The sequence below is a fragment of the Sminthopsis crassicaudata genome, chromosome 2 (assembly GCF_048593235.1).
Source record: "Sminthopsis crassicaudata isolate SCR6 chromosome 2, ASM4859323v1, whole genome shotgun sequence".
NCBI classification, from domain to species: Eukaryota; Metazoa; Chordata; class Mammalia; order Dasyuromorphia; family Dasyuridae; genus Sminthopsis; species Sminthopsis crassicaudata.
This window is the reverse complement of record NC_133618.1, coordinates 681,823,266-681,850,286: the sequence shown is the minus strand read 5'-3', so window position 1 is coordinate 681,850,286 and position 27,021 is coordinate 681,823,266. Positions and strand designations below refer to the sequence as shown.

At 39.8% G+C, this 27,021-nt stretch overlaps 1 protein-coding gene and 2 pseudogenes across 1 annotated transcript in view; 2 read left to right on the top strand and 1 right to left on the bottom strand.

Moving 5' to 3' along the window:
- Window positions 1–27,021, bottom strand: part of DPYSL4 (dihydropyrimidinase like 4) — an 81,762-nt gene extending 54,741 nt beyond the window's left edge. Inside the window, exons 1-2 of the mRNA XM_074297200.1 lie at window positions 26,633–27,021; window positions 1,326–1,414 (exon numbers count right to left, since the gene is read on the bottom strand). Of these exons, the coding sequence (XP_074153301.1) occupies window positions 1,326–1,414; window positions 26,633–26,671 (128 nt within the window). The 5' untranslated portion in view covers window positions 26,672–27,021. The remainder of the gene's footprint in view (window positions 1–1,325; window positions 1,415–26,632) is intronic.
- Window positions 9,252–12,164, top strand: LOC141557695 (DNA endonuclease RBBP8-like; annotated as a pseudogene).
- LOC141557583 (DNA endonuclease RBBP8 pseudogene) lies at window positions 12,522–13,437 on the top strand (annotated as a pseudogene).

The window sequence follows — 27,021 nt, the reverse complement described above, 5'->3', positions numbered from 1 at the left end:
GCAGGACCTGCCGGAACTCAGGGGGGAGGGGAATGGGGTGAAGGCTCCTCATTTCGCAGAAGAGAGGGGAAGGGGCTTCTCCAAAGTCACCGGGCAGTGACTGGCAGAGCTCAGACTCCAAGCCAGACCCACCAACTTCAAATTAGCCTCTGGGCTGGGACCCTGTGCAGTAGGACCCCCCGGCTCCAGGGGCTTTCAGGACTAGCCCCTCCGTTGCTGCTCCTGACTTCCGACCCTGCGAGGGTGACCCTCCTCAGAATTGCTTGGAGGCGGCCCCATCCTAGTGGTTAGAGAGGATGCAGAAAGCCTCAAGCCCATAACCAGGGGAAAGGCTTCCTTATCCCCCAGAACTGATCCCGGCCAAGGAACTTCAGTGTCCCCCACACAGTGGGTGGGATAAAATGAGCCCCTGCTCCCCTTTATGGGTTATTTGAACTCTTTGGGATCCGAGATTCTCCTTTTTGTGGGGGGCACACTGCTTAGCAGATAGTTCATATTTAACCAATGCTTTTTTCCCCTCTCATAGGGAGAAAGTACGTCGTGGTAGACTGAATCCTGTGGCCGGCCAACTCTCCCCCCTCCCTTCAAGGATTTCTTCTCTTCATGCATGGTTGCCAACCCCCTCTGTCCCTCCCCGATCCCTGCTTCTTCATGACCCCCCATGTCAGCCGGCTTCTGTCCCATCATGATTCTGCCCTTCCCTCCCTTAGCACCCCGGAAGCTCCTTATACGGTACAGACATACTAGACCTCTTCATCTCACTGCGACCACAGAAACCTGACCCACCCAAGAAGCCCGGAGACCTTCACAGCCCCGGACGCAGCTCCTCTCCTGCTTCCCCACACCCCGGCCCGGGGAGCAGGAGGCAGGATCCCAGCTTGTCACAGCAGAGGAGCCTAGGAGCTAGGGTTAGTCACGAGCTGTCTTTGTGTCTTTCTCTCTGTCTCTCTCTTGTCTTTGTCTCTCTAGCTCTATCTCTTTCTGTCTCTGCTTTCTGTTTTCACTTACTCCTTATGGATGCACACAGACATTAAATGACTTGTCCACATCAGGGCTAAATTTATGTTTCTTCTGACTCCAAATCTACTGAATTCTGCCGCTTCCTCACTAAGCAGGAGCCCGGACCTCTTTTTTCATTCACCAGGAAAATGGACTTTTGCATTTAGCCATTTTAACAAAGCCTGCAAACCTTTGGCATCTTTCCCAAACTTTGGATGTATAGATCCCTGGTCCAGGGACCAAAAAAATTATGTAGGGAGAGGGGATGAGAGATTTTCTTTTAATTACGTTGATTGAAAAGCAAACAGGTTTTCACAGAAACTTACTTTATCAAGCCATCTTCCAAATATACATCAGCATAGAATGACTGATCATCGTTGACTATCTTCCCACCTTTGATCAGAAGTCGGTCACTCTATTGGTGGGGAAGAGGGAGAGACACACATATTATCAGAATGCTCCATATAAATCACTTTGATCAGCTCCTGCAAAAAGTCTCTAGAGTGATAGAGAATGTAGCAAATGTACACTTACCTATTCAAGGCACCTTGTAATGGGAATGAATGCCAAACTCTGGCATCAGATTTTTCCCCCTGAGGCAATTGGGCTTAAGTGACTTGCCCAGGGTCACACAACTAGGGAGTGTTAAGTGTCTGAATGAGATTTGAACTCAGGTCCTCCTGACTTCAGGGCTGGTGCTCTATCCACTGCGCCCCCTAGCTGCTCCTGGCATCACATTTTTAAAAGCGATTTTGTTTGTACAGGAATGTGCAAGAATATCTTTTGGGAGAAAGGTGATTAGAAAGCAGTGCATTCAAAATAGACTTAGGAGTCTTATTGGGCAATCTTCTCTTTGACATCTCTTTCAATAGCTGTTCTTCCCAGTTCACCGATTCCCCAAAGTCCCAGGACATTCATTCACCTTCACTCCACCTCAGCCATCCACCAAAGCAGTAGATCATCATCACTGACATTCATCACTCCATGATCTCAGTCTTTGGAATTCTCCTGTCTGATCTAAAGCTCCTCTTCTGGTAGCTTTCTCTCTGCTTCTCTCTAGCAGTACCTATCCTTTGCCCTCTCTGTGACAGCCAGAACCTCCACCTTCCCTCCTTGCCTAGACCACTATCCTTGTTCTAGGCTTTCTTTCCTCCCTTCACAGGCTTAATTTGGTAGTGGACACTGCCTTCTGCCCTGTCATCTCTTGTCTTCATGTTCTATGACTGTTCATTGGTTGCCTTTATAAACCATGAGTTTATTATGATCCTATTTCTAAATTATATGATATAGTGAAAATTTGGAAACTATTGTCTAAGAAATGCTGTTAAGAGGATGATACAATTGTATCATTAGAAATTAATTTCATTTAATAGTATGCTGTTAATTACATTATTAGAAGCTATTGTCATAATGTTAAAACCATCAAATATTTAATTGAGTATATTTTGCTTTAAAAAGAATAATTACTGATTATACGGAATAAGTATGTTAAAAAAAAACAAAAAACAACCTTGTAAAATCTCATCTTTAAACTTCCCAGGTTTTTATCTGCCCTTTAAAAGAACTTGCTAAATGTTATAAAATTCTGAAATAAGGAATCGGGTTACTGAGAATTTGGAATCCACTCTTTCATCACAACATTCACTCCAAAATGTGAAGAGAGGACTTACAAATTTACTTAGAGTATAGAAATGATTTATATGCTCATCTGTGATAATGAAAATTTGGGAATTATACCCAGAATAGTGTATATTGAAGTTACATCTTAAGTCAAATTTTCTTAAAATTTTATTTTGCCTTAAGGAATTAATATATTATATATTATAATATATAATACATTATATTACATTATGATATATAATATAATATATTTATATATATATAATAATATATAATATGTTAATATGTTAAGTACCTTACCAGAAGAAAATTTGTTACTCTGGAGACTTAACAGTAAATAGCTATATATTATATATTCATTGTCTATGTGGAATTCTACAATGTGATTTTTAAAACAATTCTAATGATTAGGTTTTTTCCCCCTCAGGATGAGTTTTTAAGTAACAAAAAAGAACAGTGTCAATTTTTTATGCTATGATTAATGAAACTTGTTATTTGAGGTAAAATATTTGAGGTAAAAATTGAGGTAAAATTTTGGAACTGCAATTTAGTGTTGTTCTGAGTTTTGAGTTCAGATATAGTAGTCTGAATTACTGCAAATAATAGTAATCTACCATTCAAAGAATATGTCATGAACTACTCACAGGGCATAAGATCTGAAAACTGTTATAGGTGGTTAAGATTAGGGTTAGGGATAGGGTTAGGGTTGGGCCTGTTAGAGATTTGTGCCTGGAAAGGATAAGATAACAGCCTAGCAAAATAATGGCAGAATCCTCTTGACTTAATTTCCTTTTGTGTTCTTTCTTTCTTTTTTTGAGCAGGAATATTTCCCACCTAGTTAATTCTGAGTCTGGGCATTATACTTTGTGAATAATGTGGAACTTTTCTATATAACTGGCTGTTACCAAAAAAACCAAACCTGACTCTTACCTGAAATCTAATAGAACTAAGGATGCTTATCTTATTAATGCTTATGATAAGTGACTCTGTAAGAGGTCACAACGTTATGCTTAGAAGAAAAGCCTCAGTGCTGTCACAACCAAAATCCTTCTTTTTATAGCAAATTTCTCTAACCAAATTAAAACTGTAATTTTAAAAAAATCAATCTTGTTTTTGCAAAAGTCAACCATCTCTGAAATGCTATAATGGATTAAAAAATAAGACCTTACTGAGTAGCCCACTTTAATGTTGTTCTTCCTATCAGCTCCATAAAGTCTGAACTGATTTTTTTATCATATGATTAATTCTTGGAAGACCAATCTGATTATATTTTGTCAGGTTTTCACTAAATGATACCAAGTCTTATAACTAGGAAACTTTAGCAAATTTACCTCGAGAATCTCCACAAGTGACCTGAAATCCAGAAAGCTCAAGGAAATACCTCCACAAGCTTTTCCTCATCTATTCACAAATGCCTGATATATGTACAAGAGATACTAACCAGAATCTGAAGAAACAGATTGTGGAGGCTGCCAAAGGCTTTGACACCCCTAAAGCTAAAAGCACATTGAATTTATTTATTCTTCCTATTGTGATTTTGGTTATTTTATTAATTCTCTCTGTGTTATGAATCTGTTACCTATTCCACAAATAGAATATAATTTCTAGTCAGACAAATTGCTTAGAGAATTAGTAGAAAATTGTGAGACTATTAATAGTTTCAAATTGAGAAATTGAAGAGTTAAATTTTATGTGTATAACTATAACAGAATATCATAATAAGGGAAAGTAATTCATGATGACCCACATGGTTACAAAACATAAAAAGGCAATAAAGTAGCTATGAAAATTGCTGAATTATGAATACAAATAAACTCTAGATGATCTCAAAAACAATGGTTCTACTCTGTTCTAAGAAAAACAATTGCATCAATATTGACATAATTGTTTGGTAAAGAGAAGAAACCAGATTGTTTACCTTGAGATGTAAAAAATGGGACAATTTAAGAGAATTTTATAGTTTTTCTCATAAACTACCTTCATATAAGCATTCTAGCTACTGTATATGACAATTTTTTTTTACTAATTTGTGATAATTTCTGCTTCCTGATTTTTTGTAACACAACATCTTTCATATTCTGTTCTGGGTCACCTTTTCTCTGTACATTCTTTAAGTTCTTTTTTGAAGAGTTGTTGTTGTTGTGGTTGTGGTTGTTGTTGTTGTTGTTGTTATTTTTTTGCTTTTTTTTTGTTCATCTCATCTATGCTTCTGGGTTAATTATTATCTGTGACCTATATGCTCAGTCTTATTCTCCTTTCTCAATTGTAATCTCATATGACTAGTTCCCTGCTAGAACTTCCTACTGACCAATCAATAAACAAGCATTTACTAATGTGTCAGGCACTCTGCTAGATTCTAGGTATGTAAAGACATATAGTCCATGCCTTTCTGAAGCTTTTGTTCTACCACTTCCCTCCAGGCACCTCAAACCCCAAGCCCAATTTCACTCATTAGCCTCACCTCTAAATCCACCCCTCCTTGAGACTTTCCCATTTTTTTGTTGAGGTAATGCTTTCTCAGATCAGAGCAACCCATGAAACAAAGAAAAACAGAAGACAATCCCATTAAGTGTGATTATTTAGAGCTTCAGCAATGATGGTGGCAGAATGGTAGAAAATATTGATGGGGGAAATGGGAAAGAGAAAACTAAAAATCATAAAATCATTTTTTCCTATTTCCAAAAATTAACAAGTTGTTACCTGACTAATGAGTGGACATCTACCTAGAAAAACAGAATCATATTAATCATGGCATTCACAATAAAAATGAAACCATAAAGCAAAGAGAACTGACAACTAAATGAAGAGATGGCATTCAGTTTTCCTTTGAAAACACACAAAAAATGGCACTGGTAGAGCTAAATTCACCAAGTCTCAAAAGGCAATGACTAACAAATTTCATGAAACCCTGGGTCAGTCTTTAATTGCAGCACTTTGGAAAAGCCCTTCTAAAAACTACTAAAGAAAAATTTCAACAAAATATGTATCAACATATATTTTAGAGATCATGTATTTTAGAGATTGAGAAGGTACAAAGTTCAACAAAGAACTAGATATGATATTCCAAGTTAAATTAACATATGCTTTAAAATTTGAATAATTCATTGCAATTGCAGGTAAAATGGAGAACAGTGAAAAAGATGTCAGAGAATGTAGTTTAGGATGAAGAGATGGGAGGGGCCAATGGCAGAAGGGCCTCACATCTTTGTCATAAAAAAACTTCAGAAAAAGAGTTGGAAGGCACTGGTCATTCAGAGCACCAAATATCACCCATTAAAAAGGAAATTATATTTTAATAAGTATGAAAGAATTGGTTGAAGAGGAAATCAAATACTTAACCCTATATCAGAAAAATAAATTGAACAAGTTGTCAGTGATTTTAAGAAGTCCCCTAGACCAGATAGATTTACAAGTGACTTATATGAAACATTTTAAGGACAATTAGTCCCAATATTATATAAACTATTTGAAAAAATAGGTAAAGAATTAGGTCTACCTTTTATTCCTTTCATTCTTTATACGGTTTTGATACCTAAACCAGGAAGAGCAAAAACAGAGAAAGCAAACTATAGACCAAGTTCCTACTGAAGGTTGATGCCAAAGTTTTAAACAAAACACTAGAAAGAAGATTACAGCAATATATCACAAAGATCATACACTATGACCAGATAGAATTTATACAAGGAATACAAGGCTAGTTTGATATAAGAAAACTATCAGAATAATTGATCATTCAAAAACAAAAAAAGCAAAAATCACATTCTAATGATAGATGTGGACAAAGGCTTTGACAAAATAAAACACCCATTCCTAATAAAGCACTAAAAAGCACAGAAATTGATGGAGTCTTTCTTAAAATAATAAGTAGCATTTAAACTAAAATCAATCATTGCAAGTACTATGTGCAATGGGGATAAGTTAGAAGCATTCACAATAAGATCAGGACTAAACGAGGCTGTCCAAGATCCCTACTATTATTCAGTATTGTATCAGCAATGCTAGCTATCACAGTGATTCAAGAAAAAAAAGTAATAAAGTAGGAATTAAAGAAACAAAATGATATTACTCTTTGCAGATGGTATGATCACATATTTAGAGAAACCAAAAGAATCAACTAAAAAAACAAGATGAACAACATTGGCAAATTTGCAGGATATAAAATAAACCCACAGGGGCAGCAAGGTAACGCAGTGGATAGAGCACCAGCCCTGAATTCAGGAGGACTCGAGTTCAAATCTGGTCTCAGACACTTAACACTTCCTAGCTGTGTGACCCTGGGCAAGTCACTTAACCCTAGCCTCAAAAAATAAAATAAAAGAAAAGAAAATAAAATAAACCCACATAAATCATTAACATTTTTATATACTACTAATAAGACCAAGCAGGAAGAGATAGAAAGAGAAATTCCATTAAAATAACTGCAGACAATATAAGATATATGGCAGTCTACTTGCTAAAATAAAACCAGGGATTATATGAAGACAATTATGAAACAGCCTTCACATAAATAAAGGCAGATCAAAGCAACTGGAAAAATATTAATCCTTCATGAATAGGCCAAGCCAACATGATAAAAATAACACTATGTAATTTAATTAACTTATTCATTCATGGTCATAACAAACTACCGAATAATTATTTACAGAGCTAGAAAAAGGAATAACAAAATTCATTTTGACAAAAAGTTAAGAGAATCAGTGAAAAAAGGTGGACTAGATTTTAAATAGCTTTATAAAACAATAATTCTCAAAACAATCTGGAGGTGACTTAATGATAATGATGAAAAATCCTATCCACCTGCAGGGAGAGAACTAATGAACTCTTGAGGGCACATTGAAGCAGACATTTTTCACTTTCCTACAAAACCAACCCATCGGTTGGTAAAGGCTAGAACATGTCCTATGGTTCTATAAAGCAATTTGGAATTTTATTTAAGACTAACTTAGTTATAGAAGACATTAGGGCTTGACCCACAGTTAACACCACATACCAAGATAAGATCTAAGTGAGTTCATGATTTAGACATAGAGTGATATTATAAGCAAATTAGAGGAAGATAGGATAGTTTACCGCTCAGATCTGTGGAGAAGGAAGGAACTGGTGTTCAAAGAAGAACTAGAATTCATAACTGAACACCAGATAGATAATTTTGATTACATTAAGTTAAAAGGTTTTTGTACAAACAAAACTAATGCAAACAAGATTAGAAGGGAAGCAATAAGGTGGGAAAACATTTTTTACATTCAAAGGTTCTGATAAAGGCCTCATTTCTAAACTATATAGAGAATTGACTCAAAATTATAAGAATTCAAGCCATCCTCCAATAGTGACAAGATTATAAGATGATCAGTTCTGATGGACACAGCTCTCTTCAACAACGAGATGATTCAAACTAGTTCCAATTGTTCAGTGATGAAGAGAAAGGATTGTGGGAACTAAGTATGGACTACAACATAGCATTTTCATTTATTTATTTTTATTTTTTACATTAGTAGAACTATCAGACTTGGATTCTAAAATTATGGTATTAGATATATTAATAGAGGAAGTAAAAGTATTACTAAAGATTGGAAAAGCAATCAGATTAGACAAAGATGTATTCTTCCATGGATCTGTATGGAAAGGAGTCAAAACAATTTTGAGGCCATTGAGACACATATAAGGTAATTAAAAAAATAGAAGATACCATTGGAGAGAGGGGAAATAAAAGCAAAACTCAACTTCTTTGTTACTGAAAAAACAAAACAAAAAGACCATTAAGAATTACTAAACTTTATACTACCTTTTTTGTTTATGCAAAATTGGGTCAATTTAAGCTATATTTCTAAGGGTTCTTATAACCCTCACATTATGGAAATCCATAGGTACTAAAAGAACCTGTTTATTTGATTCCTTCTTGATGTCTCAGAGTCATTAGCTTCCATTTGTCCCTTTCTAGTTTTTAATGTGTGATTGTCTTCAGTTAGCTTTTGTATATGTTTCCATTTGATCAATTCTACTTTTTAAAGGTGCTGCTTTCATCGATGGATTTTTTTCTTTTTTGCATTTGGGAAATTGTATTTTTTAAGGAATTGCCTTCCTTTTCCAAGCCATTGACTGTCTCTTGCATACTCACTCCTTTTCTTTTTTTTATTAAAACTTTTTATTTACAAAACATATGCATGGGTAATTTTTTCAATATTGACCCTTGCAAAATCTTCTGTTGCAAATTTCCCCTCTTCCCCTCACCCCCTCTGCTAGCTGGCATCTTAAATATGTTAAAATTAATGTTAAATCTGATATAGGTAGACATATTTGTATAGTTACCTTGCTGCACAAGAAAAATCAGATCAAGAAAGAAAAAAAAAAAAAAACCCGAGAAGGAAAACAATATGCAAGCAAACATCAACAGAGAGAGTGAGAATCACAGCATTCTCAACCGAGCTTTCCGATCTGATTTTTCTTGCATATGTTTTGTAAATAAAAAGCTTTAAAAAAAAAAAAAAAAAAAAAGACTAATCTTTGCCTACTCAGCAAAAGTGAGGACTGCCCCAAGACACCCGGCTGGGACGCAGGAGAATTCGGGGAGTGGTGAGAGTGTGGAAGTAGTGAAAGCCCACGGCTCACACCCCGCCACCACTCCCCCGCCCCAAATGGACCAGTTCTTCTACTTTACCGAGACGCTTCTCGGTTCTGCAGGAGCCCAGAGGTTTCGCATGGAGTCCGGTTGCCTCGCGGTACCCGGATCTCTCCGTCCCTCTTGCCCCGACTTCCCTCACTTCCGGTGGGACAGAGAGAACCTCTCTCCTTCCCCCCAGCAGCGCGCGCTGGGGTGTCCCAACAGTCTTCAACCTCTTCCTCAACAACTTCCTAACCGTGTAATGTGATTGCCAGGTGAGAGCCCTGGGACTAGAGAAAGCAAGGTGGACATTGCCAACAGCAGTAGGGCTGCTGGGGAATTTCCACAAAAACTGCACAAACCTGAAGGCGAGTCCTGACCAAGATTACTGTTATTTGTTCTTTGTTGTGGAAGGCATCCATGACATCGGGGAGGTGATACCGTGACATACAAGTGAATTGAGTGCCAAGAAAGGGCTGTACAAAATCACCAGCCTGCTTTCCTTTATTCCCCAGCCTTCTGGGTCCATGGCAAGATGGCCCCAGATGCAGAGACCTTAAGGTCTCCTTAAAGGAGACCTTAGCCTTTTAGCGCTAAGGCTTTGAAATACAAACTTTACAGATCAAAATAATCAAGCTGAAAAAGGAATGGATTTTAGGTGCACAAAAATTGGAAGTTTGTTCATCAAAACTCAACAAGTGAGAAAGCAACAGAAAGTCCTTTGTGACACCATTTAAGTTTTCAAATATCGTTAAGAGCAGTGCTATGTGACTGTTGTGTTAATGACTGAAGAGGAATAGACAAGAGGAGTTTGAAAATATCTGGCAAATTCTCCAACTGATAAATGGTTAAAGAATATGAACAGAATTTTCAGACAAAGAAATTGAAACCATCTCTAGTCATATGAAAAGGTGTTCTAAATCACTACTGATCAGAGAAATGCAAATTAAGACAACTCTGAGGAACCACTATACACCTCTCAGATTGGCCAAGATGACAGGAACTGATAATGATGAATGTTGAAGGGGATGTGGGAAAACGGATACATTGTTGGTGGAACTGTGAATGGATCCAGCTATTCTGTAGAGCAATTTAAAACTATGCTCAAAATGTTATCAAATTGTGAATACCCTTTAATCCAGCAGTGTTTTTACTGGGCCTATATCCCAAAGAGATCTTAAAGGAGGGAAAGGGAGCCCTTTCTGTAGTGGCAAGAAACTGGAAACTGAGTGGATGCCCATCCGTTGGGGAATGGCTGAATAAGTTATGGTATATGAATGTTATTAGAATAATATTGTTCTATAAGAAATGATGAGCAGGATGATTTCAGAGGGTGGAGAGTCTTACAGGAACTGATGCTAAGTGAAATGAGCAGAACCAGATTATCCTACACAGAAACAAGATTATACAATGATAAATTCTGATGCATGTAGCTCTTCTCAACAAGATGATTCAGGCCAGTTACAATGATCTTGTGATGAAGAGAACCATCTACACCCAAAGAGAGGACTATGGGAACTGAGTGTGGATCACAACATAGCATTTTCACTTCTTTTGTTTTTGTTTGCTAAATTTTATTTTCTTTCTCATTTTTCCTTTTTGATCTGATTTTCCTTGAAAATCAAGATAATTACATACATATGTATGCCTATATTGGATTTACATATATTTTCCCCTGTTTAAAAAAAAAGATATGGATTCTCAAAAAAAGAAAATGGCAATAATTTTTTAAGGCAATAGGGGGAATTGACTTGTCCAGGATCATAGAGGTAGTAAGTGCCAAGCATCTAATTAGTGATTTGAACTCTTAAGTCTTCCTGATTCCAGGGCCAGTGCTCTAACTACTGCATCACCTAGCTGTTCCTTCAATACCAGAATCTTAAACTTATCACTGAACTCATAAATTATAAGAATGCCTTCAAAAAGAAAATGAAAACCCAAAACTTTCTGATTACATCAGAAAATTGAGAACAACTAGCATAAGGCAGCAAAGCCTGAGGAGGAAATCCTCCCTGATTCACATATATAGACTTTCTCATTTCATGGACTTAACTGACTATGAAGAAAGCACAACCTACATATAGAGTGCAATATAGAGAGCAACCATATACTGATTTGAAGCACACTTTGTGTACAAATGAAATAGCAAAAGATGTAAAGTCATCAAGTCAATTGCATCAAAACCACTATGAAAGTGAAATTCTCGTAGCAGATACTTGTGATGAAACTATCAACTAGGACCAATATCCAAGATACCATTAACCCATCAAAAACCCATCCTTTAACTTTGCTGTAGTTGTTGCTGAAACACTTGGACTTGGTGTTCAAGAAGAATCTGACACTCAAAGTGCTTTGAATCTTCTTATTGAAGAACTGTACTAAAAATGGGAAGCAATGCCCAAGAAATAATCCTTTCAAGAATCCACAAAAATTGGTTTGAAACATTCAGATTCCTTTCCAAGGTTTCCATCAAAAGCGGACTGAGTGGCTCAGGCATTTTCTCCTGTTTTGTGGACTAATTCTAATATGAAAAAATGGCTTAGGCTTAAATATGACCTTGTCCATTTCTCTTTTAGAGTCTGGGGAAAAGGAATATCTTAAAACAAATGTCCTCAGCAATACTTCTAATTGCAGACCACAGAAAACTACATCAATATATGAAAACACTAGTCTTGTTACATGCATTAATCTTGTTTTTCAAACAAGCACCCTTATTGATCACTATTCTTGCATTAAGTAAATGCTTGTGAGAAAGAATATAAATGAATTAATGACACAGATTGAGACTGATAATCCAAAAGAGAGAAAAAAAAGGGGGGTTGTGCCATGGAAACTACTGGGAAGCAAAGAAGCTTTCAAAAGGAAGACTGAAGAAGAAAGTGAATATTGCCCCCAAACCTATTCTGATAAAGGGGTACTCATCATTCAATCAATGGAGACTCTGTAATGGATAAAACCTTAACCTGATTAATTTTGAGTTAATCACCCTCATGGAAATAAAACCCAAGGAAATGAGATTGAGAAAAACTTATTTAGGCAAATGGTTTCTCCTGATGCTTTCAAGCCCATTACAAGGGATCTTCCTTTTGTCACAAACTTAAATGGGAGCTACATTAAAGCAGAGGTCTGCTCTGTTTCCAGGAATACATTGTTATGTTCCACAATAAATCATTCTGATTTAAGAAAAAATATAGCTACAAATAAAAGAAAATCCTGCCTTCAAAATCTACTTCTGCATAAAGGACTAGAATCAGTGTCATTTTGATGGCCTGAAAGTTGCTATTGGTTATGAGCCAATAAAAAAATGAAAGGCAGGATGAAACACAAACAACATGAACTTGCCCCAGGTCTTCACTTAAATCCTTGCAGAGTAACTGAAGCACAAATTCTACAACTTATCTCTTTACAAGATAATCAGGGTAAATCATCCTTAGAAAGTATCCAGTGAAGATCTATAGTTTCAGCAGTAGATGTTTCTCAATATAAAATGGATATTACTATAATAGATATAAAGGAGGGTAGTCAAGATTAGGTGGTGAGACTATGGGCATGGATTGTGTGTTGATTAGTGAAGCTATGCTTTTAAAAATTAAGAAGCAGGAGCATAAGAGAGAGAAAAGTCCAAAATGAGAAAGAAAAGTGAATGCTCATTTATCAGAATTGTTTAATCTACCAACATGAAGAATATAAGTTTATGTGAGAGATGATTCTCTACTATGTGAGCCAGAAGAAAATCTCTTTTAAGTAGAAGATGAATATTTATCAGTTGCTACAAAGAAACTAAGCAGTCATAAAGACCTGATATATCAAAAAAGCATTTGGGGAATCTTCATTTTAAAGATGATAAAAGACCATGTTGCAAAATTCCTATCACATTGAAGAGGTATGGAAGAAAGAAGAGGGAAAAACTGGCTCCGACATAAAAATAAAGGATGTGAAATTCATTATGAAAATATTCCAGAAGAGAAAACTAGCCTCTTTTTTCAAGACACCAATTCTAGTATATTCCTCCCAGCACACCTGAAAAGTTGTGGGAAGTTGGGTTTCCTCCAACTCAAACTTGTGTGGACAGAGGGTGTGTTAAGGAAGCTCTTGATCCTTATCCATGTCCCAAAAGGCAGCAGCCTTACACTGTCTTCTTCAAAAGACAAAGAACAAAAAATACAGATACTGAGGAAGTTGCAAAAGGGACCAGAACAAAATTCCTCATTCATTTATAATTCCAATTGGAATACAAAACTGATTCCCTCACCTCTGAAATCTGCTAGAATCTGATTTACACTCATCTAAATACAATACATCAGGAAATATTTAAAATCATTTTGAGATCATTTATTGTGCTTGTGCATTTTTTTTCTTGATTTTGCAACTTTGTAACAAGGAGGTGCTTCCATTTTATCCTGTGTCATTTCAAAGAGTGGGTTTTATCTTTTGGGATAAAATATAAATAAAAATTTTAAATTATGATAAAAAACTTAACTAAAACACCCTTTATTCTGACCCAGAGATTTCATTGCTATGTATATACCTCAAAAAAGTTAATAACAAAAACAAAGACTACATATACACATGGAAGTATTCATAATATCATTTTTGGTCATAGCAGAGAACTCAAAGTAGATGTCCATCTCTTGTGAAATGGCCAACAAAATCATGGTCCACGAATGAATGGAATGGAATATGATTTTGGTGTGAGACAAGATGGGTATGAAGAATAAAGAGAATCATTAGAAAACTTAAATGAAACGATAAAAAGGAAACTAAGCATAATCAGGAAAACTGTTTACAATAACAACCATAATACAGAGCACAATAGATAAAGTACCAGGACTGGAGTCAGGAAGCTCTGAGTTCAAATTTACCTTTGACACCAGCTAAGTGAACCTGGGCAAGTCACTTGACCATGTTTGGCTCAGTTTCCTCATCAATAAAAAATGAACTAGAAAAAGAAAGAGCAAACCACTCCAGTGATCTTTACCAAAAAAAATCTCACATGGGGGTCACAAAGAGTCAGAAATGCCTGAAACTACTAAACTACTACCACAACACAAATGGGAAAGTACAAAAACTAATTGAAATTGAATGCTTTGAAATGATAATGATCATTCTTACCCACAAAAAGAGATGTTAGAAGGCACCTCTACTTCTGTGTGGTTGGGTTGTAAGGGGTGGGAGATATTATAATTTCAGGCTTTTTTGATTTGTTAGTTTTTCTAAACAATTCCCCCACTTTTTATCTTTGTTATTTGAGATTGCCTTCTAGGTGAAGATGGGGAATAATACATTGGAAAATGAATATAATATAAAAATACATCAATAAATTTTAAAAGAAATTTTTATGGAAAATAGTATCACAGATGCCATCAGAGAGATCTAAGATAATAAAGAGGGTCTGTCATATAACAATGACCGGACCCAACCAATGGAGAAACTGTGCTTTGTTGGTATATATACATTATTTATTGTCAACCTAAGAAAAGGTTGACAACACACTGAATTGAAATAGATGGAAGATTTGTAGGAAGATATAAGCCAGAGCCTCATATGATGAGAAGGGGTGGATAAGCTGTGATCTGCACTTTTGGAGGGTATGCCCATGTCAGGGAGACAATTCACTGAAGCAAATTTGTAAATGACGGGTTTTGAGATTATAGCTGGATAGAAACTGGGTTTGATAATGAACCTCATTGGGGACAGAACTGGGTATGTTCACCTGATCTACTTAACTGTACCCTATGGCTCCAAGAAGTTGTAAATAATTTTGGCAGACAGGCTAAGCCAGACTGAAGGCAACCAGAGGCCTCACACCCTATGGTGAGTTAGGAGGTGTCTACCCTCATCATATAAAGACTTCCCTTGGCAAATGAGCACAATTTGTTCCAACTGCCACCGAGGCAGGTGAAGCAGGTATTGTGGAACCCTTAGAGCTTGGTTAAACATCAAAGACACTAAGGTCATCTATTGCATTTTGAGTCATCACCAGTCATTTTGACTGTCCTGCTACTGGGCAGTGATGACTCTGGAGGGGAGAGTAAGGTTTACAACTTAAAGCAATTCTGCCTCACTTAAATCCAATCAAAAGCACTATACTATTTTACCATTTCTACCCTCAAAGTCCCGTGGCAATGGGTGAGTGATGAAGCAGCTGGTGCACATACACTGGAGCTGTGGTCATGACCTTGCACACAAGGGACTCAGGCCAGTGGGTCATCTCACTGGAAACAGCAGTGGGATTTGGCAGTTCCTTGAGTGTCTGAGCAACTTTGAAGGATTATTGCTCACTTCCATATTGATGAAGGGTACCTAGAAAAGGTACCTGAAACAATTTCTGCTTACCCACTCCTGGTCTGATTACTGAAGCAGGCAGGGATCCTACCTGAAGTTGAAACACTAAAAAATGGACAAAAACTAATGCAAAGTTGATTATGCTCCCCATTGGTACCTGGAATGTGCATATACTTATAAACAACACAAAATCCAATACAGCTGAAAGAAAACTGCTTCTGTTGCAAGAGAATTCAATTGGTATCGCATCCAAATAACAGCCCTTAATGAGACAAGGCTGGCAAATTAAGGCCAGCCTACTGAAAAAGAAGCTGGATACCCGTTTTTCTGGAGTCACTGCAGTGGAAAAGAGTGTCATGAAGATGGTATAGATTTTGTAATCAACACTAATCTAATAAACAAGCGCTCACATGCCTTCCAAAAGGAGATGACAGGTTCATGATAATGTGACTGCCACTTGCAGGGAAATGGCATGTCACCATCATCAGTACTTATACTTCCACCATGACAAACCTTGGTGATGTCAAACAAAATTAGGAAGGCTTGGAGACCCTTATTAATGTTCCAAAAAGAGGACAAGCTTATCACTCTGGGTGACTTTAATGCTAGAGTAGACTCGGATTACCAGATATGACAGGATGTCCTTGGGAGGAATGGAGTTAGAAACAGCAATAGTAATGGCTATTTATTATTGAACATTTGTATATCTCAGCATTTTCTCAACAACAATAATACTTCATGGATACACTCTTGCATTGGCTGTAAACATAATAAATTATGAGTTTAAAGAGAAGAAATAAGTAGGATGTGAGAGTGATGGAAGGCAATGGACAGTGCAGAGTGCTGGACTGTTTATAGACTTATCTTTTCCAAGTTGAATGAGGGCATCTCCACTCATCTTGATCTATATCTTACTGATGAACTCAGATGGCTCTGGAGGGGAAGGGGAAGCAGGTGATCTTGCACAAGCTCTCCCTCACTTAAATCCAACTCACTTGCATATCATGGCATCCCTTCCTCAGTGTCATGGTCCTCTTCCAGAACAAAGGACAAATAAATTGAATATTTGCATTTAATAAAAGTAGTGGCCCCAAGGCAAAAAGACTACTAGAAGAATTAATGTCAATACATTAGCGCACTTCTCTGAGAGGGAACAGTTTGTTGCCAACTAGGAGAGTTAAGTTGAGTCAACACACAGCTGGTAACAATGGAACAGAAAAGGAGTGGGCAACTTTCAGATATTTGGTGTATAGCACTGCATTTATCCATTTGGGACAGCAAACTTCAAGACTGGTTTGATGAAAATGATGGGAAAATTCAGAAGCTGCTAAATGAAAAGCGAGAACTTAATAGGGTATACCAGCAGGATAGTTTATAAATCTCTAAAAAGGCAGCATTCAAGTCCATCAAAAGTATGATCAGAACTTAGAGAGATGCAAGACTCTTGACTCAGTAAAAGGGCAAATGAAATTAAGTTTTATACTGATAGTAACAATCCAAAAACATTTTTATGATGCACTGGCAGCAATTTATATTCCAAAGACTTATGGTGCATCTCAACTACTCAGAGCTGATGGTGCCTCATTGATTAGAGATATGGGCATAGTCCTCAAGAGATGGGCTGAACATTTCCCTAGTGTTCTCAACAGACCATAATTAAAGGCTGAAGCTATTGACCTTTTACTTGAAGTTGAAATCAATGACTCCCCAGCTGAAGTTCCAACTGAAGAAGTTTTGAATGCCATTAGGCTACTTTAGAGTGGCAAAGCACTGGGGGCTGATTCTATTCCAGCTGAAATTAATAAGGTGGGAGGTCCACTGTTCATACAAAAGCTGGTTGAAATTGTGACAGAAGTTCTGTCCCAGAAATTCAAGGATGCCTCCATTGTCCATCTCTATAAAATTAAAGGGAATAGATTGTCTTGCCAGAGTCGGCCTTCCTAGGATGATCCTTACATCCATCTAAGAGGCAGTATGGCTTCAGAAGGGACCAAGGGATCGTCAATATGGTGTTTACTGCCTGACCACTCCAGGAGAAATGCTAGGAGCAGAACAGAAGCCAGAACACTTGTAGATCTGACCAAGGCCTTTGATACTGTCAGTGAGGGTTTATGGGAAATTATGTCAAAATTTGGTTATAGTATATCAATTTCATGATGGGATGCTTGCCCAGGTTCTGGACAGGAGACAATGCTCTCAGATTTTCCCAGTCACCAATGGAGTGCAACAAGGCTGTGCGCTCGCCCCTCATGCTTTTTAGCATCATGTTTTTAGCCATGTTGTCAACCCCCTTAAGTGAGAACAAACCTGGAATCAAAGCCAGCTTCAACCTGAAAAGGGTACAAATTAAATCTAAAATGGAAAGAATGTGGGCGCATGATTTTCTGTTTGCATATGATTGTGCATTCAATGCAGCCTCCAAAGCTAAGATGCAACAAAGTATGGGTCAGTTCTCCATCTGTTTGTGCTAATTTTGGCCTGACAATTAACATCAAGAAAATTCGGGTCCTCTCATAGCCAGCCACACCATCCATATGTGGAACCAGTTACAGCAAATGGAGAAGTTTTGAAGGTTAAGTAGATAACTTCTCTTGCCTCCAGAAATATACTTTCTAGGGATGTCCACATTGATAATAAGATTGATCCATGCATTGCCAGAGCTACTCTGTGTTTGAGAACTCCAAAGGAAAGTTTATGAGAGGAGAAGTGTTAGACTGACTACCAGACTGAAGATCTATAGTGCTATTGTGCTGACCTCATGCCTGTTCGCCTGTGAAACTTGGACGGTCTACCAGCGCCATGCCAGGAAAATGAATCGCTTCCATTTGAATTCTTAGGAAGATTCTGAAGATCAACTGGCAGGATCAGGTACCAGACACCAAGGTCCTTTCTTGAACTAAATTGTCACATATTCCAATGCTACTGAAAGGAGCAGAGCTTCACTGGGCTGGCTACATTGTTTGAAAGCTTGCCAGAAAGTTTATTTTATGGAAAACTCACAGAGGGCAAATGCTCACAAGATGGCCAGAAAAAGTGATACAAGGACAATCTAAAAATTCCAACACCTTTAGAACTGCTTGTATTACATGGGAGATTCAGACATAGGACCACCCAGTATGGCCTTCCATCATCAGAAGAAAAGCTGTGCTCCATGAGCAAAGTAGAATTGAATTAGCCTAAAGATGACAGGAACAAATAACGATGAATGTTGGAGGGGCTGTGGGAAAACTGGGACACTGATGCATTGTTGGTGAAGTTGTGAAAGAATCCAACCATTCTGGAGAGCAATCTGGAATTATGCCCAAAAAGTTATCAAAATGTGCATACCCTTTGACCCAGCCATACTACTACTGGGCTTATACCCCAAGGAACTACTAGAGAAGGGAAAGGGTCCTGTATGTGCCAAAATGTTTGTGGCAGCCCTTTTCATAGTGGCTAGAAGCTGGAAGATGAATGGATGTCCATCAATTGGAGAATGGTTGGGTAAACTATGGTATATGAATGTTATGGAATATTATTGTTCTATAAGAAATGACCAACAGGAGAAATACAGAGAGGCTTGGAGAGACTTACATCAACTGATGCTGAGTGAAACGAGCAGAACCAGAAGATCATTATACACTTCAACAATGATACTGTACGAGGATGTATGCTGATGGAAGTGGATTTCTTCAACATAGAGAAGAGCTAATCCAATTCCAATTGATTAATGATGGACAGAACCAGCTACATCCAGAAAAGGAACACTGGGAAATGAATGTAAACTGTTATTTTTACCTTCTGAATCCAATTCTTCCTGTGCAACAAAAAATTCGGTTCTACACACATATATTGTATCTAAATTATACTGTAATATATTTAACATATATAAGACTGCCTGCCATCTGGGGGAGGGGTTGGGGGAGGAAGGGAAAAAATCTGAATAGAAGTAAGTGCAAGGGATAATGTTGTAAAAAATTACCCATGCATATGTACTGTCAAAAAATGTTATAATTATAGAATAAAATAAAAAATTAAAAAAAAAAAGAATTGAATTAGCCTAGAAGAAACATGAGATGCACAAACGTTAGAGAAGCACCTGGAATACTCATCCGGTCCGTGTTTGACCTGTAGCAGAGCATTCCAAGTGTGTAGTGGTCTGATGAGCCACAATCGGGTAACCTGGAACTGATTCTAACATAGTGATGTCACTTTGATCCTCCTTGAAAACAAAAAATAACCACCGATCAACTGGATTTCAATTGGAAACTGAAGGAATAAGCATATCAATTTTTTACTTTGGAAATACTGATTCTTGGGATTTGTTGTAATGGTTTTTCAATTATATGGTATTAGAATGAAATTTGTATTGTATGATTAACTTGTGTGTTGTCTTTAGAACGACTTATAATTTACATTGGACTTGAACTGTACTGTTCTTAGTTTAACAAGAATTAGTCCATGAAGCATGATGCAATTCCTTTACATTTCTGGTCAATCACACGAAGACTCCAGAACTTGTCACTAAATAGTAGGAAGCAAGTGCTGAAAAGATTGAACATTTTAGGATAATGTGGCAACCTCTGAGTGGTTCTGTGGTCTTTTCCCAGCCTGTAACAGTGGCAGAAGAGCAAGGTGCTGCATTTGTTGACAAGAGAGTCAGCAATTGGCTCTGTTTCTTCTTGTTCAATTCATTAGGTTGTGTTCATGTACTTTTACGATCCCCTGGGAGGGAAGGGGGAGGAGAATGACTGGCCTTTCTCTCTTGTAGCATCTTGGTGACCATTTCCATGTGGAAGCTAGGGCAAGATACTCAACTAGGTGAGCTTAAATCTTGACCCCCGCTGCCTTTTATACTTCAAAATTTGTTCTTTCTTGATCTTAGATTTATATATTTCTCTCTCAAAATTCACAGCCAGGCCTGGAGTCAACTTTTGTAGGGGTCTGGGTCTCAGAGTATTGGAACAGTGGTAGGATAGGAGATCTTGGCAACTACTTTACTGTTATTGGAGAGAAAGGCCACCAATAAGAGGATTATGCCCAAGCCTGGCCATTTTACCAAAAGACACGTACAAGGGATTGCTGGAAAGAATTAAAGTGAAATGGAAAATGCCTAATTAGCAATCCTGCCAACAGCTTTATGTTCTAATGAGATTTAAGTGTCAACCTCCTGACATAATATTGGGAAGCTGGTAACCTAAACCTAATTCTGAGGGTTGGCAAAATAACTGGCAGGCGCACAGTAAGTGAGAAGTAAATGGCAACTATTATGATAATTACGTAACTGGAGTTGGAGGTTAAGTTACTGAAGTTTTCTTTTAAGTTTCTCTGTTAATGTGCCTATGAGGCTTTTATATTGAGTTTTCTTTGGTGTAGAAATAAATTGCTTATCCTCAACCTGATCCATAATGAACATTAACTATTTTTTTACTTTCTTTTTTATGGGGGAAACCCAAAACATGAGTCATAACGCATGCTATAAAGTGTTAAGGGACAGGTCAATTCTCTGAGAGCCCCCTATTCCAACAATAAGGAAATGCAATTTCCAGAAGATAAAGTGGGGGGGCAGTTAATGAGCTGAAGAAATTGAGAAAAGAATGCTTAATACAAATTCTTTAATCCCACATGGTCAAGATGAGTCCAAGCATTGCATATAACAATAACTATTATCATTATCAATTATTGTAGCATTTATATAACACTCTAAGGTCTGGACTGTTCAAATTTATAGATAGGTAATTTTTATCCTCAAAACTACGTGGGGGGAGAGGTAATATTGCTATCTCCACTTTGTGAATGAGGAAACTGATCCAGAAAGAAGTTAAGTGACTTGACTAAGATCAAATAGCCAGCACCTATCTGAGAACCAATTTGAGTTTGTTTTAGGTTGAGTTTAGGCACATAACAACTGCTCATACTAGACTGTTACTGACCAATTCTTCAATAGCTCTCAAGTCTGTTTGTACCTCTCCCTTCGGAAAGCCACCACTCTGGTTAAGGCCTTTATTTCATCTCAGTTGAACTGTAGCCTATCCCTTTACAATCCACCCTACACAAACTCCTAGAATATTTTTCCTAAATTGCAGATCTAGCTATACACACCCCACCCATTAACAAACTCCAGTGACTCTTATTATCTCTAGAATCAATCTTCATCTCCTCAGCATGAAATCTGAAGCCCTTCACAACCAATCTGTCTTTTCCACCTGGTTATATATCCCCCCTCTTCACACTTAGGGCTTCAACTGGCCTTCTTACTGCCTAGAACTCTCCCTTCTACTCTTTTGCACTGCCTGTACTCCATATTTCTGGACCGCATTCTCTCCTCATCTTTGCTGCTTAGAATCTCTACTTTCATTCATGGCTCAGCTCAAACAGCATGTTCTACGTGCATTGTTTCCAGATCATTTTACAGATAGTTACAGTAATGGTAGTGGTCAGAAGAATCCCAGGATCTGCTTGACTGGGACGCTTTCTTTGGATCTGAGGTTTATTTGGGGTCCATGGGGAAGGATACAAGTTGCCATCCTAGGCTAAAACTCATGAGCAGCCAGTGGCTTCTTAATGGTCCTTACATGTCCTGTGATGGGGATTGTGCCTAGGAGGATTGGTACCTGAAGCGCAGGAGTCACTCCTCTGAGGGCTTTAATTAATGAGGAGAAATGGCTGCTGGTTTCTATTAAATGAACATCTTTGTTGGGATACAATCAATGCAAGCTCTCTCTTTTGGACTTCCAGTAAGGATAGGGGAGGACTACTCTCCATACACCTCCATTCCAAAACACAGCAGTAATGGCAACCATACACAAATGGCAGCAGGAATATAATTGCCTAGGTTTACCACAGGCTGGACTCACAGGAATAGTTGCCTCTTACTTTCTGGATTGCTTTCCCTAAACTCAGGTCAATGAACAGTGGTCTTGAGACATTACCACTTTCTCTTCCATGGGTAAACTTGAGAATTCAAGAGATCAAGAACTCAATGCCCACTGTCGGGTGATTTCCATCAGTTTCCCAAAGAAGAGCACCATCATCTGTGGAGAATCCTTGACCAGTCAGAAGTTCTGGCCTTAGAGCTGCTTGGACTGCTCAAATAAGGGCAAGAAAGGCCTGTTGAACCATCCAGCCACTTACCACCTCCCCCCTCCCTGGGATAGTACCCCAATAGTAGTGGGGTAGGGTTTCCTATCTTAAATGTTTGGCAATACACACCTTTGAGTCTTAAAACATTTTAAGGTGGATGGAGAGATCCTGGAGCTTTTATCTACTTTATACTTAGGTACAAAGGATCTTGAATAGAAAGGAGCCCACTGATCATTTTTAGGAGGATCCAGGCATGAACTTATAATATCCACATTTGATTTTCCCCTAAACTCAGTGGTAGAGGCAATGATCCAGAGAGGGTGTGAAAACAATTTTTGATCCTTCTCATTAGTGTCTGAGTGGAATCTAGTTCTGCTTGAGACAAAGGGTGGGAGCCCTTTGAGTAAGAAAATCCTCAGAGGAGATTTAGGAGACACTGGGGGCTCTCTAGGATAATTGTGTACTTCTCCACTGAAGAAATGGTTTTCTACTTCTGTCTATCCCCCATACTACCTGACCCTGAGCAGAAGCCTTCAAAAGTCTTGTTGAAACTCTGAAGAATTCAATGAATGTAATGATAAAGCAGCATTGTAGAGGGCTGAAGATGGATCAGGCCAGGACAGGGATGCCCCTCTGATCCAGCATGAGGCCTGAACACTGGGGTGTCACAATGAAGGGATTTCTCTGGCTGGTCTAGGCAAGTTATTGGGAGGGATTTCTAAATTTGTCCTATGGAGGGAGAGGGGGAAGGAAAGACAATACAATGCTTGTAAAATATATTTTAAAAATTAAACATATTGGAAGCCATCTCTATACAAATGCTTGTTCGTTCATTCAGGAGGGTAGTTAACATTATTCTTTTTAACATATGGAGAAATCAAGACAGATCCAACGACCCACTTGGGGTTTTAGAGTAGGAAAGAGGAGAGAGGGGAAAACTTTATCTATGGAAGGTCTCAGAGCCTTGCATGGAATAAACATTTAAGCACCATTTGCTGAATGGATGAATGAATAAATGAATGGATGGATGAATAGATGAATGAATGAATGAGTGAAATGATCCTGAAGGGTCCTCCAGGTTAACCTTCATTCTTTTGTTGGATGCCAGATGGTTTTGCTCAGAATTTCTGATCTTTAATAGATTTAGGGAAATCTATTCGTGAATAAGTGATGTGAAAAGTGTGAAAAGTGACATGTAAAGAAGTTGGGGCAGGTTGTAGTTTCAGACATGGGTACTCTTCCTCTGCAAACTGCTGACCCTTTCTAATAGAATTTTGTGGAAATCATGGACCCCTTTGGGAAAGATTATGGGATCCAGACTTCTCAGAACTCTGCTTTTAAATAGATAAAATAAATCACATCAGATCACAAAGGAAACTTAAGATGTATTTTTCCCCATTCAGTTCCATGGAGCCCAAAATTAAAAAAAACCTTGTGGTAAAACAGAAGCTTCTTCATGGACAGAATGGTCTCACTTTTGCATTTGCACATCCAGCCCCTAGCACTTTTTGGTATTTGGTACATACTAGATACCTAAATGCTTTTTTATTCATTTGTTCATTCATTTATCCATACCTGACATAGATCATCCTGAGGTAAGTGGACTAAGGTAAGCCAAAATTCCCAAAGTGCCCTTTGAATTAGAGAGCTACATGTCTCTTTACTGACAGGGGAGGAAAAGTGACTCCATAAGGCTCCTAAAGCTCAGTCAGGTTGGTGGAACTGAGGACATGAGCTCTGGCCCTGGGTCTGGATTCAAATCCCATATCTAACGTGGATTATCTGTGGGATCTTGTCACTTAATGTTCTTACTCCTTAAGGTCTGGCAAGATGATCCCCAAAGACCCTTCTCACTCCAAATCCACGACTGGAAGTCCTCAATCCCCAAGACACACAGCTGACTTTTCTAAAGCCTAGCTTAGGTCATAGATCTAAGAGACAAAGAGCTGTCAATCATGGCTCCCTCCCCCTCAACCAGCACCTCAGTTCCTTTATTCTATTCTGTCATAACACACCAGGTTCCCTGGTGACAGTCTGCCTTCCCATCGCCAGTGTTAGAGCCAATCTGAGGCACTAACTCCTTCAGCCATGAGAAGTTATGGTTGGACAGCACCCTGATCATTTAGTAGCTTGGGAGGCTCAATAGAAGACTCCATTTTGGATATGTCTGAGGAAGAATGCAGGGGTCTTTGTTTTGAAAAGCTTTGACTAAAGCAAAGTCTCAAGTTCTTCAAGGAAATGTGTGCTGACACCAGCTGTCACTTAGCCATAATGGGTACCAGTGGAAGGGAAGCCCTTGGGTAGATCATCAGAATGACTTCTGACTTCCTAGGGCAGTTTTTTTGTTTTTTTTTAGAAGGTGATTTTGGTTCTCCAGGCATTTGCTCTAGATTGTTTTTTGTTTTGTTTTGTTTTGTTTTCATTTTTATTGATATCCTATGTCTACATTATTCCTAAAAGAGTAAAAAAAAAAAAGTAGAAAGGATGGTCGGTTTCAAGCTGGAAGGAAAATGAAAGATTGTCCAGTCCACCCCCCTCATATCCTATCAGAAAACAAAGAAGCTTGGAGTGGAAGGGGGCAGGTCCCGAGACTTTATTAGACTTCCAGTTCTTTGTTGATTATTTGGTGCTGTGTTCATATTCCGTGAAGTATTTTGTGAGCTCTCTTTTCTTTCAGAATACCAAAGCCACAGAAAATTTCAGAAAACCCAGCTCCTCATACTCAGCTACAACTCCCAGTGCAAGGTCTGGAGCCCAGACTTCACCCTCCACATAGGTTCCGGATGCACATACTACTGACTCCAGAAAAGGAAAAGCCGAGAGACCATGGGACGGAACAGCCCCAAGCCAGCCTCTCAGGCAGGGTGTCCCAGGCGGGCCAGGTCCGGCTTAACAAAGGCATCCCAAGATTTATGACCATCTTTCCTTGGGAAACCCCCAAGCCTGGGCCCCTCATCTCCAACGCCGCCTGCTGTCTTTCCAGGGTCTTTCCCCATTGGACCCATGGCCCCGTTCCAAACAAAAAGCAGAACATATGGAAGAAAGCAGCAAGGGCTTTCCAGGAATCCCCAATGTTTCTCCAAATGTTATTTCAAGCAGGAAGAGAGGAAGGTTTCTGGTAAATATAAACAGCCCTAACCCCAACCCTTCCACTGCAAAGACTGCTTCGCCAATGAGTCGGATTCGGGAATCGGAGAGCCCAAACAAAGGCAAAATCTTCAGGCTCAGAGCCAGTCCCTCCATTCCCTGCTAGCCCAGCTTCCAGGCTGCTCCCCTCCCCCTCCCTCTCCATCCCAAGCCATCTCTTGTCGTGGACAAGAGAAAAGGCAGAGCAGAAGGGAGAGGAGGAGGGGACGGCCGGGATGCAGCCAGGGCCCGAGCTCAGGGGGCTCCGTGGAGACGACGCCTCCCGGGGGGCCACGGGGGCTGTACAGAGCGCGGGCTGGAAGGCGCCTCTGAAACCCAAGTCCCAACTACGCTCAAAGTCGCCCCGTTTGCCCTGAGCCAGGCCCCCGAGGCCCCCAACCGTGCCCTCGGCCCTCGGGCCCCAAGAAAAGCCCGCGGGAAATGGAATCGATCCGCAGCCTCCCGGGCTGCGGGCTCGGCTGAGCTGGTGACTGGTCCCACCGGCACCCGAGCCCCAGTTCGAACCCAGAAGGCTTGGGAGCCCCTGGAGGGGGGCGGGGAACTGTGAGCTCGCCCTTCCGGCCCGCGGACCCCGAAGCCGGAGTAGGGCACAGGGCACCAGGGGAGGGGGCGGGCACAGAAGCAGCAGAGCCCCAGATCCGGGGCTCCGGGCCGGCCCTCCTCCTCCCTCCCCCAGGCTTCCCGGGCCTCGCTTCCTGCCTCCGCGGGAGGGAGGGTCCATGGAGGCCGGATTGAGGAAGGACAGAGATGGAGGGATGCAGAGGAGGGATGGATGAAGAACGGATGGAGGGAAAGCAGGGGGGGAGGGATACAAGGCGGGCTGGGGGATGGACGGAGGGCGGGCTGGGGGATGGACGGAGGGCGGGCAGGGGGCCCGAGGCTGGAGCGCCGGAGGCTGGGGGTGCTCACTGGCTCGCTCACCATTATCCGGGGAATGCTCTTCTTGCCTTGGTACGACATGTTCGGCCCCCGAAGACCCCCAGCAGGCCCCGCCGCGCTCCCGCTTCTGCCGGGGGGGTCTGCCAAGGTCCGCGCGGCGTCGGGGAGTTCCTGGGACTGGGGGGAGGGGCGAGGGTTCGAGGTGGACTTCGTGGGGGAGGGGAGCGAGGGACGCTTCTCTGGGTTCCCGGACGCCGGGGGGGTTTGGAAGGCTGTGTGCTTGTATGTGCGCGGGCGCACAGTGTGCGGGCGGGGAGACTGTTGTTCCGAGGCTAGTAGCCCCGCCCCCGGGCCCGGCCCCTCCCCGGGCCTGGCTCCGCCCCTGGGCCTGGCTCCGCCCCTTCCAGGCCCGCGGATGCCGCCCGGTTTAG